The 15,362-nt window shown below is 38.9% G+C and overlaps 1 protein-coding gene across 1 annotated transcript in view; it reads right to left on the bottom strand.

The window, feature by feature from the left end:
• myo7ab (myosin VIIAb) overlaps positions 1–14,953 on the bottom strand; it is a 59,734-nt gene extending 44,781 nt beyond the window's left edge. Inside the window, exons 1-16 of the mRNA XM_052100616.1 lie at positions 14,936–14,953; positions 14,121–14,234; positions 13,525–13,677; positions 12,892–13,076; positions 12,289–12,410; positions 11,728–11,870; positions 10,958–11,071; positions 10,202–10,355; positions 9,996–10,072; positions 8,870–8,989; positions 8,624–8,766; positions 6,671–6,881; positions 5,595–5,730; positions 4,978–5,084; positions 317–454; positions 71–233 (exon numbers count right to left, since the gene is read on the bottom strand). Coding sequence (XP_051956576.1) covers positions 71–233; positions 317–454; positions 4,978–5,084; positions 5,595–5,730; positions 6,671–6,881; positions 8,624–8,766; positions 8,870–8,989; positions 9,996–10,072; positions 10,202–10,355; positions 10,958–11,071; positions 11,728–11,870; positions 12,289–12,410; positions 12,892–13,076; positions 13,525–13,677; positions 14,121–14,234; positions 14,936–14,953 — 2,098 coding nt within the window. The remainder of the gene's footprint in view (positions 1–70; positions 234–316; positions 455–4,977; positions 5,085–5,594; positions 5,731–6,670; positions 6,882–8,623; positions 8,767–8,869; positions 8,990–9,995; positions 10,073–10,201; positions 10,356–10,957; positions 11,072–11,727; positions 11,871–12,288; positions 12,411–12,891; positions 13,077–13,524; positions 13,678–14,120; positions 14,235–14,935) is intronic.
• Positions 14,954–15,362: the final 409 nt, after the last annotated feature.

Raw genomic sequence — 15,362 nt, 5'->3', positions numbered from 1 at the left:
AAAATCAGTACTTGTCAAATAATCTCACCAGATGCCATTCCTAACATACTGCATTAACACAGCCTTAAACTCGCCTGTTTGTATGCTGGTTTGACTCCAGGCATCAGTACCCGATAACGGTCCACAAACTCAGCGAACGTGTAGCGGATGGGATATCCGGCTCTGCGTATACGAATGGTCTCCCTCATGCCAGAATAGCGTAACTGCCTTACACACAGCCCTCTATCAAACATCTGCAGAGTAAAGAAAGAGGCACATATTTAAAATATCTGCATTTCATACAAATACACAGTATCACACACACACATTTACTCACCATGGGCTTTTTTAGCTCGTTGGGTTTGATGCAGCGCACAAAGAAAGGCTGACACACACTCAGCGTCCTCATGAGCAGCTCCAATGAGCGCTTAAACTGGCTGCTCAGAGTTGGCGAACGCTTTCTTGTCTCCACACCCTGAAAACACAATCCATCTCAAATTAATTGCATACACAAAGGAGCAAATGATAGACTTACCATGTATATGCACAAATACTTCACAATTACACACCACATAAAGCTACAACACACACTGATCCTATGCACACAACTAAATCATGTTTTGAGTTTCACCCCTCTGTGTGGCCCTTTCTTGATAATTTTTTTTCTTGATTTTACCCCGCCTCTAATATAAGTCGTCCCTGCATCTTGTCTTCCTCTCAGATGATTTTTATTTGGGATCTTCATTGGTTGTGTTGTTCCTTTGGTGTTATTCTCTATGCTATCAGAAGGCACTAGTGTGCATATGAAGAAAAAACTCTTCAGTCTAGTAGTTTTAATGATCCTTCACACAGCGCCAGGAAAAAAGCAAATGGAATCCAAATGGACTTCAAAATAATGCTGAAAACCAATGAGAACAAGCCACATTTAACTTGAAACAGAACCTCCATGTATCTCTGTGATGACTAACATTTTTCCACAATTAATTTAGAGTCCAATGTTACAGCCATTAAATTATTCTGTCAATGTGCTTTCACTGACGGCTTCAGCAGAAACCATTTCCAGTGAAGAAAAAACCACAGGAATGAGTTTTAGAAAGGGACTATAGAGAATATGTGTGTAGACAGAGTTCAATAGGGACAAAAAAACCACTGAAGTGATCACCATCGATTACCTTCTGAAGGGATGAAGTGGGCTCCAAATAGCCACAAAGAAACTGAGGCCAGAAATAAGGTAAAAGATTAAGGGACAGGGAGATTAAGGATGGAAAAAAAGAGAGAGAGAGAGAATTGACCGGTGTTAGCCAAGTCTGCTAAGAATCAGCAAAGAGCGATTAGTGCTGACATCATCACAGAGAAATTCAATTAATTTGAACTGAATTTGAATTGAAGTAGAAAACAGGATGCAGAATTTAAATTTAAATTTAAGGAATTCAAATGGAATGAAATTAAAAGCAATTGCTGTAAGTGAACATTTTAATAATATATTTCCTTTTTCAGGATTACTTTCTGTTATAATTTTCTGTTTATTTCTCTTATCATACACAATACATACAGTATAAGGTATTTCCAGAGAATTTGTATTTAATTTATATATATATATATATTTGTATTTATATTAACCTCAGACAAATCAACAAACTCAATTGCAAAATGGATTGCTGTAAAAAGGCTAACATTCACATATACCAGTAAAAGGATAATGTTCAATGATATAGAATAAAACAAACACTAAAAAAATCATCTTTTTGTCTAATATTGTCTAATCAATGCTTTACTTGTCTGCTTCAATAATGTAATGTCTTTGAATTATTATGTTTAATACTGTGATGAAGAGGAGGGTGTGGCCAGGCCGCGAGGATGCACGTCTGGTGCTGAATTGTTCTAATCAGCCAGGAGGGGGATAAAGATGAACCGGAGGTGCCAGTTCGAGAGAGAGAGAGACATACATACGCAGTAGCTATGTGTGTGTCTGTGTGTTTATGTTTGTTTTAGTTGATTTATGTCATTAAAGTTATGTTGACTGTTCTGCCAGTTCCCACCTCCTCCTTGCCCATCCTGAACCCCGCTACATTGGTGCCGAAACCCAGGAAGGAAGAAAGATGTGCTGTCATGTAGTCCTCGCAGCTGCTGTCCGCCAGGGGAGGAGCTGCCGCCGTCCACCAGGGGACGGAGGAGTCGCTGCTGGCCGCTGGTAGTCGGAGGAACTGCTGCCATCAACCAGGAAGGGAATGAGCTGTTACCATCTGCCAGGGGTCAGAGGACTCGCTGCTGTCCGCCAGGGGAGGAGTGATGTCGGCCGTTAGAGGGTGGAGAAGTGTCTGAGGTCCAGGCGACAGCGTGTCCGAGGACCGGCGAGCACATTTTTCTCTCTCCTCCTCATTCTTTCCCTCGTCAATCAGGGAAATTATATTCATAGGTTTCATGGCAATCATGTCCAATGCATCCTGGTTGTCGGTGAACTCAATGTGCTGCCTGTTGATATCCTCCAGGTTGTACTCCTTCTGCCCGCCTGTTTCCCCTGCCCTTCCCTGCTCTCACTCCCAGGGAGGTGGACCCGCTGTCATGGGCACTGGCGTGGAGCCTAGGCTGGTCTGTTGGAGCTACGGGGAGCTAGGGCATTTCCGGGACCAATGCCCGATGATGGAGGTGGGGACATTGGTTCGGGTACCTGACGTGCCGCAGGCCACCCCCGATTGAGCTTGGATGTACCGCAAACCCGTGAGTATTAAGGGGGGTACATACCAGGCCATGGTGGATTCTGGTTGCAGCCAAACCTCCATCAATCAATGCCTGGTTCAAGACGAGGCTTTGGGTGCTGGTTACAAGGTGAAGCTAAGGTGTTTGCATGGGGAAATCCACGATTATCCTGTAGTGTCCGTGACAATTCAATTTCGGGTGTCAAAAGCCAGGTGTCAAGGCTGCGGTTAGATTGCGCCTCACCCATCCGCTAATTTTGGGCATGAATTGGCCTGCATTTTCCACATTATTAAGGGAAATTTGTATGGATGGTTCCTGTAACAGAGCGTTTCAGTGTGGGATTTGTGATGCGTTGGCTGGAAAGCCGGAGCCGGGGGGGTCTACGTCAGTTCAACGTCAGGATGACATAAGGGAGGGCGAAGTCTCGGCTTCCCCAGCCCTTATAGGATTCCCCACAAGGGATTTCCCTCTGTAGCAGAAGTGAGACAAGACTCTTAGGCACGCCTTCAACCAAGTGAGAGTGATTGATGGTCACTGTCTTCAGCCAGACATTGCACTTGCCTAGCCGTACTTTTCTATAATAAATGACCGGTTGTATCGAGTGATGCAGGACGCTCAGACAAAGGAAGATACAACCCAGTTATAGATACCGAAGAACTGTCAGGAAATGTTATTCCAGATGGCTCATTATAATCTGATTGTGGGTCACTTAGGGCAGGAAAAGACACTGAAGCATCTAATAGCCCATTTCTATTGGCAGGGCAATCGCAGGGATGTTCACAGATGATGTGCGGCATGCTGTGAATGTCAGCTGGTGAATCTGCCTGCCACCCCAAAAGCGCCTTTGCACCCACTTTCTTTGATTGAGGTCCCCTTCAAAAGAATTGATATGGACCTCATCGGGCCATTAGAGTGGACGACATGTGGGCATCGCTTTGTGTTCGTTCTTGTGGACTACGCAACTCAATATTCGGAAGCAGTCCCTTTGTATAACATCTCAACACATAATGTTTCGTAGACACTCTTCAGAATTATCTCCTTCTGAAAGAAATCCTACTTTTATGTCACGTACACTACACAAGCTGTACGAATTATTGGGCATTAAATCGATTCGGACAAGCATGTCCCACCTGCAAATGGACAGCTTGGTCAAACGGTTTAATAAAACCCTGAAAAACATGATTCGTAAGTTCATGACTAATGTCATTCACAATTTGTGAGATCCTGCAAGCCTCCATGTGGTTCTCCCCATTAGAATTATCGTATGGGCGTAAGCGTGTCTTAGATGTCATTAGGGAAAATTGGGAGGAGGGACCTTCAAACAGCAAAAATAAAATTCAATAATTCTTGTCCTGACAGCAAAACTCCACACATTGGGGCAAATATCACAGGATAATTTATAAAGTACTGGGCAGTCGGGTGAAGGGGGTATGTGGTAGTTGGGGTTTGTTTGAGCGCCGGCTTGTGAATGGAGAGCGAGATCAGGAGATGAGAACGGTAAGGATCATAACCTGGCAATGATTTTCTCTAACAGCTGTTTGTCATTGCAGTGAGAGTGGAGAAAGGTTTAAGAGCGAGCCGGATGCCAGTGAGAGGAGAGAGAGTTATGAGACACAAGCCGAAGAGACTGTACTGACCTGTGTCCACTGAATATATAAATATTTTAATTTAATTAATTCATTTAAATAGACTGGCATCCCTAAATAATAGGCATAATTAATCAAAATGTACATTTATATTTAGTCATTTATCAGACACATATAGTGTATGCAGAACATAACAAGCAATTTGTCATAAACAATATCTGCAGTATCGCAATACCAAGTTCTAATAGGTACAGTTCAAAACGTATTATGTATCTATGTTTTGTTGTCAAAAGTTGTGTTGTACTAATGAAGTTCTTCTGTGTGACTGTGTTGAATTTATTTGAATTGCAATTCAATAAATTCCTCTACCTGTCATTCCAATTCCAATTCAAATTCAACATCCTGTGAGGTGTGGCAAATTCAATTCAAACTCCAATTCATGAACTGAAAGGGAACCTATTCTTAAATTTTGGATTTTGCCCAGCCCTGTGAGCCAGTTAGACAGTGTTAGCAGGTCACTTCTCTAGAACTGCCCTCTCGTTCACAGTGTAGGGCATTTATGCTAACACTAGTCACAAATTTGCTTTTAATATGCAACCCTGACATAAACTTGCATGGCTAGCATTTGTCCCTCAGAGATCCATGACCTCACTGGCATGTCATGAGCATATTAATGCTAAGTAAATATGGATTCAGTATTGAAAAAGGGAATTACCATAGCAACATCAGCTTGGAAGATCTGCTTGATGAACTTGTTTTTGGACGAGTGAACCAGTTGGATGATGTCACTGTGGAGGTTGTCTCTGTTTTTTTCCAGGAAACCTGACCAATGAACCAACAGGGAACCAATAACTTTTGTTAACTTTTTGAAAATAGTTTAATTAATTTTTGTATGACAATATTCAAATAAGAATGTATATAATTGATCAGGATAGAGCAGAAAACTACTTAAACAGCCTAAATTGCTTTTCTGGTCTAAGTTGGTCTCCCATCCTGGCCAGGTTGGTCTGTTGGATGTTTCTAGAAGGGCTTTGGGCAATTTTCAGCTTGGCAGGTTGGGAGACCTGTTGAGCATCAGCTTGGCCAGGCTAAGAGACCAGAAAACTGCTTTAAGCTGGATTTTTTTTTTAGCAGGGGAGTGCCACTACATTATACATAGAAAAATAGTGGTTGCAAATAAATAATGTATCTGTAATTTCAGTAATATCATCATTTGAATTAATATTATCTCTCATTTTTGTCATTGTTAAAAATAATATTATTCCACTTTGAGAAGTCTCTGGATTTACACTGTTTAGGCAAATAGAAACAGCTTGAGCTAGTAACGTGTACCTTTTGTTTCATAGTGCACCACTCCAGCAAAGTGCTGAATGCCAAACTGAGTCTCGTGACTGTGCTTAGGGGGGATGTAGTTGGTATTAAGTTTGTGCTGGGAGTTTAGCTTATTCAGCATGGTTGCATCTGTTCCCTAAGAAACACAAAAGCAAGTTATGTACATTCTAACAGCCATATCTTCAAAAAGCCTTTGTAATTTATTTAAAGGGGTCATGGCAAGCACTCTTGTATTTGTTTCTTGAGGTTCACGTTTAATATTATCAAATTTTTGGCACAAAAAAATAAGTCATATTTGTAAGACATGATCATTTTCCACCCTCATTCTAACCTTCTGTCAGAAATGCTAGATTTTGGTGCTGCATCTCCTTTAGGACTTGACAGAAAATGCTCGCTGTTATAATGTTCGCTCTGCTCTTGACTGATCTGATCTCGCTGCTGACTGGGGCTAAAAAAGTGATTAGGTAAGTGGGCATTTATGTGATTTTTGTGGAGTGTTTTACAAATGTTTACCATAGTGTGACATCTCAATTTGGAGGAAGTAGAAAACAAATCATTTTGACAACTTGACAAATTCTCTTTTTGCACTGAGGAGGAAGTTCTGAAACCTACAGTATGTTTTTAAAGTAAAATGAGCTCTTATATGTGAAAAGATCAAGGACATTTTGATTCCTCATGTCATGACCCCTTCAAGAATGAAGCATCTTTGTTCAGTGCTTTGTTCTAGGACACAATAGTGATGACAAATGTGGGAATCAAACCAACAACCTTCCAATTACCAGCGCTGAGTTTTAACAAGTAAAATATACCACCCCAGAAACTGCATTCATAATCTTAACAATACATGAGCACAAAGCTTAATGAGAGGGCAGATAATCAAACCAGGGTATTCTGTGTGGAATGCGAAAATTCTGCTGAACCCTGTGGACATTGTAATCCATTTTATAATCCACATACCACGTACAGTACAGAAAACCGCTAAATCATGATACTTGACTCTTGCCTCATAGTGTGCCAAAATGAAATTCTAAATCACCCAATCTTCAGTTTCTGGCAAGCCGTTTCCCCCATTTTACCTTTGGAAACTTGCTCTCCTCGTCAATCAGGGAAATTATATTCATAGGTTTCATGGCAATCATGTCCAATGCATCCTGGTTGTCAGTGAACTCAATGTGCTGCCAGTTGATATCCTCCAGGTTGTACTCCTTCTGCTCTAGCTTGAAAACATGGTGAACGAAGAACTGCTGCAGGTTCTCATTCGCAAAGTTGATGCACAGCTGCTCAAAACTACAGCAGGAATAAACAATATCAGTAAAAACAAACCTAGAGCCAAGAAATGTTGAATGAATTCCATGAATTCCAACTGCTGTCCTGAAAAACCTTTTTAAGCTGCAATATGTAACTTTTGGCCCTCTAGCGGTTCAAAAATAAAACTGCATGTGTCTTGCGGGAGGACATTGTTTTGGTTGTGGTTTGGCTCTGCTTCTCTTTGGTTTGAGGCATCGGTGTACACATGAATACAGGACATCAGAGCGAATGGAAAAATTAATAGCGAAAGAAAGGAAAAGACGGAGTTCCGAAAAACATGTCATCTGAGCAGTCTTATGCTGTTGTATTTACTTATGAGAAACATTGATATTTTGAAATAAATGACGTTACAAAAGTTAGGCAACATTTGTTAATATTAGACATAAATAAAGTCTGATAAGTTCAAACATTGTAAAGTTTTTCTAACTGGATATTCTGGCCAAATAGACCATGGTAGTTACTAATTTATAGATTGTCATTGTTACCAACCAGTGGTCAACATAATTTCAAGACTCACATGTCCTTAGAAAGACACATGTCCTTGGAAAGCCTAGGACTAAAGGATTTATTTATATAAATTATTGCTATGATAAAGAAAAATACACACGTGTGCTAGCAAATGAAATGTTATGCACAGACACAGATGTGTGTGTGTGTGTGTGTGTGTGTGTGTGTGTGTGTGTGTGTGTGTGTGATTACACAACTATACATAAACCATATCAGTAAAATATCTTAATTGTTGAGTAAGAAAAAAAGTCTCTGGGTCTCTTTTAAATCCTTTCGGATCTCGGAGTTGTACACATCTGAAAAGCCAAGCCGATGTTGATTTGAGTTTTATTACGGACTCTGTCGCTTTCCCTTTTTGCTTGTAGACTCTGCTCTGTTCGGGATTTCTTTGTTTGTGATTCAATGGAGGTTTGCAGTTTTTAATGATCCATGGTCAATTTTTCTAGTTCGTTGTGACAACAATGTTTCAGCTTTAGCTACTCCCACAAGCACGCTACAGTAGCCGGATCTTATTTTCTCTGTGTATGAATATGACGTCAACACGCACGGGCGAATGATGTATGTATGCAATTTCCCACAAATTCCATCTCGACAGCTCTAACATATTTATAAATTAATATCATTATTATAGGTTTATCAAAGTGTATTTTGATAAAGTAAATACATGGTTTGGATTTCTGTTGCATTTTCTCATTAATAACATTTTGTATTTTTTTTTTTACAAAAAGTTACATAGTGTAGCTTTAACAACTAACCAACTCTTAAAGACCCCATGCAATCAAAACTGGAATTGTGGCTTTTAGTCAATTTCTATTCATTTTAAATCTATATGCAAGTGCACAAAATTTACCTTTAGCAGATATTGGCATTTAAAATTTACAGTGTTTCTTCTCTGGGAAAATTTATCAAAGATATTTCTGACTCATGTTGGACACATTTTTATCCAATCAAATGCTCTCTAGAAAGAGAATGTACAAATCATAACATAATAGTGACATAACTAATGCCTATTGGCTATTTAAAAAAAATATTTATTTATCACGTTCTGCCCAAACTACCTGTTTGAATTGGAAAAAGATTTACACAAGAAAGAAAACTGCGATTGTCAAGTGATTTCATGGGGTCGTTAAGAATACAATTAGATTGTTTACCTGAGGCAGACCAGAATTTAGAGAAATACAATTCTCTAGAATTATCAATATAACAGTACTTACCTGTTAACAGTGAAATTCTCAAAGCCAAAGATGTCAAGCAGGCCAATGGTTCTACGAACAGCCTTATTTTCTGTGGAAGGAGCCCTATAGATGGCGGCATTGATTTTATCCACTATCCACACAAATAACCTCCCATAGATTCCCTGATGGAGACAAAAATCATCGAATTAGTAGGTATAGCTGTCTTCTGTGACAAATCTTTAGGTGAGCATCAAAATTGAACAATTTGATAATTAGCAACTTCACCTTGACAAAAGCATCACGGACATCTAGGCCCTGGTCCATGCTGAGGGGGGTGGACACACTCTCTCCTCTGGTGATAAGAGTACGGGTGGTCAGGCATGTCATGACGTCTTGAGGGTCCACCTGCACAAAGGATCAGCATAGCTCATTGACAACAGCCCAGCCCAATAAGTGGTTAATAACAGGTCAATAACAGGACAGCTACAAGATGTGTAGGCTTCATTTTCAAAAACAGCTAAATACATGATTACAGGAAGTTCATGTTCAGCAGAATGGTAATGTCTCAATATTTATATTGACTCTGCATAGTGATAATGTCAAGGGATAGTTCACCCCAAAATGTCAAAATTTACTCATGCAGTTCCAAACCTGTATGATTTTTTCTTCTGTGGAACACAGTTCTCGTGATGTTTCATAATAAACCACCAGGTGGCAGACACAAGAAAATTAAATGGTTTTGTGAGAACAAAAGCACTGAGATACAGCCATTAAAATCAAACTGAAAACCGCAGCTTTCAAGCAAAGAATCTGGACAATGGTACCATGGCACGGAATCAAAAGAAGAAATTAAAAAGACTGACTGCAGTGCGCTGCCGGCAGGAAGTCTGAACAAACTTGTCATGCTGTGGCAATGTCTACGATAATAACATTAGAATGAAAGTCTGATCTTCACTAATGACTACATTTATCTTTAACTCCCCTTCCTCAGCTGAATTAATGCCTGGGAGAGAGGAATCTGAATAAGGCAGTGGAAACAAACCACTTTCTAGTGACAAAAGCTTTGAGATATAATACACTAACTCAAAGAATGGGATTAAATTAAGCAAAAAAACATAAACAATGTCTATTTAGAAGTACTACTACTGTTATGGTACTTATACGGTGCTTTTTCTCATTTTTGGAGCTTGACAACAACTAGTCACAATTCACTTTCGTTGTATGGAAAAAAGCAGTGTGAATATCCTACCTCAAATATATTTTTGTGCTCTATAGTAAAAAAGAAATTCATATGGGTTTATGGAATGGCTTTGGAATGTCTTGAGGGCGAGTACATGAAAACATAGTTTTCATTTTTGGTGAAATATCCCTTTAAGGTTGTGGCTTTTTCACACATGCACATGTACTTCACCTCCAGTAAAGTGGCTGCTTTGGCCAGGTCAGGTGAGCGAACCATCACACAGGTATCTAGGTTCCTCAGTGTTCGAGCTGTTGGGGCAACATAAAAGTAACATGCTATTTAGCTCCTCTGTGTCCTGTTGTGGGACTGACATGACAGCAATTTTAAATATTAACAGCATCTTCTGCATCACGCTTCCATAATGCTACATATCTCACCCTCATAGCGCAGGTTGCCCATATGCAGAATGGCAGCCAGCAGTTTGGAGATCTCCCAGTTTTCTGTGTCAGTAAACATCAAGACCTTCATGGCTGACAGGATGCTGGAGTACTCCTTCATATCATTCCTCCCCTCACACATTGTACAGTTTCCCTGGATGACAGGCCAAGACAGAGCAGACACACACACACACACACACACACACACACACACACACACACACACACACACACACACACACACACACACACACATGTTGTGTTTCCATGTTTTATGGGGACTTTCCATAGACATAATGGTTTTTATACTGTACAAACTTTATATTCTATCCCCTAAACCTAACCCTCACAGAAAACTTTCTGCATTTTTACATTTTCAAAAAACATAATTTAGTATGATTTATAAGCTGTTTTCCTCATGGGGACCGACAAAATGTCCCCACAAGGTCAAAAATGTCAGGTTTTACTATCCTTATGGGGACATTTGGTCCCCACAAAGTGATAAATACACGCTCACACATACACACACACACACACACACACACACACACACACACACACACACAAGCCATTTACAATCACTCTTTGATCCTCTTTTGCCATTAGGGAAAAATATCAATGTGCAGAGCCGCTTTTCCTTTTATATTAATCAAAATGGTCTACTTATATGTTTCCATATAATACAAGAAAATAAAAATCATGCTCTAAAATGAACACTTTGTCTATTAGTCTACTGATAAGACCACAGGCACTCACCATGGTAAGGTAAACATAATCTGTGGCCAGGCCTAGACCTAATTTAGTCTTCTGATCAGGACTCATGCCTGCCACCATGCAGTAGAAAATATGGTAGTTCCTCTCATTGGGTGCCTGCAAAGTAATTAAATGTAATCTCATTACTGACATCACCACAATTCAATAGCATGAAAGAGAGACCTGCAGCATAATGAGAAATTATACAACAGTTAGTTCTGGTCGACTAATTTGATTTGACAGCGTTTCATAAATGCGTCTTATAACAAAACTTGAAGTTTTCATTGTTTGCATCAGTCCACTGTCCGTTCGTTGATCTGTGGCACACAGTGATCTTGTTTTGGCTTCTTTTAGAACTATTTTTTAGAGCAAACATAGACAAAATAACTGGCCACATTGTGTCTAAAATGGAAGTTATTTGATATTAAGTTCTTGTGCTTTAAGAAAAGCAATGTCACAATCGCAGTCATGCTGGTATACTGAATTTCAGCACAGATGTGATTACCTACAGCACTAAGCTGCTTATATTTAGTAAAACAGCATGTTTGATCATGTGATACTGTCTCAGCATTTCCCAGCAAACACAGAACATTCCCTCTAATGTTAGTGTTTGATTCCCATTTGGTTATATTTTGGGAACCAACTTGAAACGTTCCAGGAACGTTCTTTTTACAAATTATTTTTAGAACAATAAACTGACATTTCCAGAACATTCTGGGAACCAAAAATTATTAGTGGGGTTCACGTTTCTCCATTCGCCATTCCAGTCTCACCTGTCTGCAAACTCTGGATTTTTCCAGCAGGTACTGCTCGATCTTTGCCCCCTCAATAGCTCCCCTCTTGCTGAAGTGAATGTCAATATATTTCCCAAAGCGGCTGGAGTTGTCATTACGTATGGTCTTGGCATTACCAAATGCTGTGGGAACAAGTAAAACTTCACAAATCTGAATACCTCAGTGTTAGACAGTTATTAAAGACTTCTTAAAAGAGTGACACCAATTAATTGAATGTAATTAAAAAAGTCCTGCTATCTTTCAAACAAATTTGGGCAAAATTCATAGTTTAAGATTTGAATACATGAATTTTCATTTCACAAGTTGGAATTGTGAAGTGTTGAATCGTTCAAATCCATATGATGGTGAATTACAGGAAGAGGAATTTAGTGAATTACAAATCAAAGATATTCAATGAAGTGAGACAACAGAGGACTTTTATTAATCCAACACAAGTCACAAATCATTTTGTTGGACACAATACATTCCACTGGCAGTCTTAGGATCAGTGTCAAACAGGCTAGGGTTTGTTTCATGAGGTTTAGAGATGAATCTTCTGACCTTCTAAAATAGGGTTGGCTTCTAGAACCTGCTGCTCAATCCAGGAGTGTTGGCCACTGACAGCAGCCAGGAACTGCAAGATCAACTTGGTACTCTCGGTTTTACCAGCTCCAGACTCACCACTAAAGATCACAGCACACAGCGCACACTTAGAGACAGTGGCGTAGCCAAGGGTGTGCAGGGGTGGGCCAAATTAGACCCAGACCCACCCAGAAAATTAGAGTTATTCTTTGACTTCAAATATATATATATATTTATTTATAAAATAGTTTTTAAAAATGCATAAATTCTGATTTCTGAAAGTGTGAAAGAACTGTTTGAATGCAACGCTTCTCTGTTGTTAAGGAACATTTGGGCGAAAACTTGGCCCATCCATTTTTGTTAAGGCCCACCCAGATGTAATTTCCTGACTACGCCCTTGCTTACAGTTAACAAAGCCATGTGCTCAAACCAGTGCACTGCATTTTAGTGAAAGTAACACAAATATAAATGAATAGTTCAACCGAGAAAAAAAAAGAAGTGTAAAAATGATGACAGGTTTTTCTTTATTAGGGGGAATTATTCCTATAAATATAGCTCTAACTTTAACTTGCTGTGATTTACCTGATAATGCAGCACTGGTCCTTGTTGTTTTTTTGCATACTGAAGTAGCAGTTATCAGCAATGCCAAAGATGTGTGGAGGCATCTCTCCTATCTTTTTATTTGTGTAGAGGCGGATGTGGTCAGCTGTGTAGATGGGCAAAAGCTGATATGGATTCACCGCCACCAGGATTGATCCTGTGTATGTCTAAAATACATTATTGTGAATTAATGTAGTTGAGGGTTATGAATAATATTCACAAATAAAATTGAGGTGAGAATTAAGAATAAGAAAAAATGATGGCACACTTGCAAGGTAAGCAAACAGTAAATAAAAGTGAGCAAATGCAGGCACTGAACACATTTCCATACAAATGACTCAATGCATTGGTGAACCTTATTAAGATATATGGCCCTATGTTCTTGAATGACTTGTTAAAAAAAGGCACATAGAGCTCTTGAAAGGACATTTTGCTTGGGTCCACTGATTGAACTGATACATATCAATTTTATATGGTGATGCCTTATAACACAGCAAAAACTAAGAAAGATACTGTAATCATGTGCAAATAAGGACCTTGAGTTGTCCAGTCAACATTTTCGAAGAACACAACTAACATGAGACCAGAGAGACAAATGACAAGGGTCACACTTACATATATGACCCTGTCATTGTAACGGATTAGGAGATTTCGGAGGATACCAGCCTCGTTCAGATCCCCGAGACGGATCATGTCTTCCACCCCATGAATGGAGGTTGGGTGCATTGGCTTGATGTTTGTAGCATTCTGGAGAGCGATCCGATGTTCCTGTGTGGAGGACAGGGTTAGGAAAAATTCAGAATTTAAGAATTGGCTTCCTTTCAATAAAAAAAATAAAAATAATTTTGAATGTGTAATTAAATGTATTACTTATAAGTGTTACTTTGAAATTCATTGCATTCCAATCATACTTCATTACATTCACATTTCAATTTAAAATTTGAATTTGAATTACATTTCATGCTTTCATTTTGCTTCCTCAACTCAAATGTAAGAATTAGGTTGAAATTCAAAAGGCATTCTAAATTAAATCCTGTATGGCACAGAACCCTGCTGGAGGAGAAGCCAGAATATCACTAATAATAAAAAAACACACCTGCCTACTGACGTCCTGATGGAATATGAAAAGCTTTATAGTCCATTAACGGATTTGTCTCTCACATGATGGACACTACTATCATATTATGAGTAGTAAACCTTGAAAATCCCACCTGTCCTTCATCATCCAGGACCTGTATTTGACCTGAGTCACAGAGTTTGACCACTGCACCAACAGGAACATCAAACTCACGGCCTGTTCTGAGGTCCAACCAGACATAGTCCCCCTAGAGAGCGACAAGCAATCAAAAATCAAACAAATCATTCAATACAAAAAAAATAAAATAAAATAATATTCATATAAATTCTGCTGAGAAACAACCACAACAACTTAAGACAGCCAGACGTTTTTGTGTGTGTTGGTTTAAGGTAGTTTAAGCTGGTCTAGCTGGTTGGCCAGCCAGTCTCTCAGTCTGTTCAGCTGATTAGTGCCCAAAACCCCTCTAAAACCAGCCAACAGACCAGCGCACCAGCCCATGCTGGTTTAAGATGTATTTTTCAGCAGGGCAAATATAAGACATTTAAAAATTAACAACAGGTCACATTCCTTGAAAAAAAGAAGGCATGTTTTATGTTTTTTGTCTTTAAAAAAAAAAATTGTGTTTCTTTGCAGGTGAATGCCTTTTGATTTGATTGGTTGTCTGTAAAACAGGCTGTTCATTTAATGTGAAACTTGCCGCACTGTGAGAGGAAATAGACTGATAAGTCATAACCTCAGTCTCTTGCAGACTGTTTCAGTCAGCCTTCGACTCTACATTACACTACAGTTCCACAGTGGAAGGGGCTTGTTGTCATAGCAATAAGACTTCTCAATAAATAAGCAGGATTCATTATTACACTATTTTATAGCACTATTAATTTTTCATGAAAAGATCATAAATAGATCAATAAATGCTGTAAGTAGGTTAGGATGGAAGAGAGGTCTTACCTGTTGCAGAATGACCATGTTTCTGGTTTAGAATTTTGACATTAGAAGTCACCATGTGAGGGTCCTAAATTGGATAAAAATTTAGAGAATAAGAAAACAGAAAATAAAAAATTAATAATAGATGGATCAAAGTGAAAAGATCAAAGCAAAAGCCCCAAAGGCCTAACTATCTGTAAATGCTATGAAATTAAGTAATAAACTAATAAAAATAAACCGATCTTACACAGAATTGTTGCATTATTTTAGTCTAGAGACACAATAAAACATTTAGTGAAAACATTGTACAATCAATTATTTAAAAAAAAAAATAGATATTGAGATATTTTTAATAAAAGGAAGAACATGTGAGCATAACGCAGAATAGGGCACTCTGAAAACATTGTAATGTTTCACATTACCATCATCATACTGTACAACATAAAAAGGG

This window comes from Xyrauchen texanus, chromosome 31, assembly GCF_025860055.1.
Source record: "Xyrauchen texanus isolate HMW12.3.18 chromosome 31, RBS_HiC_50CHRs, whole genome shotgun sequence".
NCBI classification, from domain to species: Eukaryota; Metazoa; Chordata; class Actinopteri; order Cypriniformes; family Catostomidae; genus Xyrauchen; species Xyrauchen texanus.
This window is presented reverse-complemented; position numbering and strand designations above follow the sequence as displayed.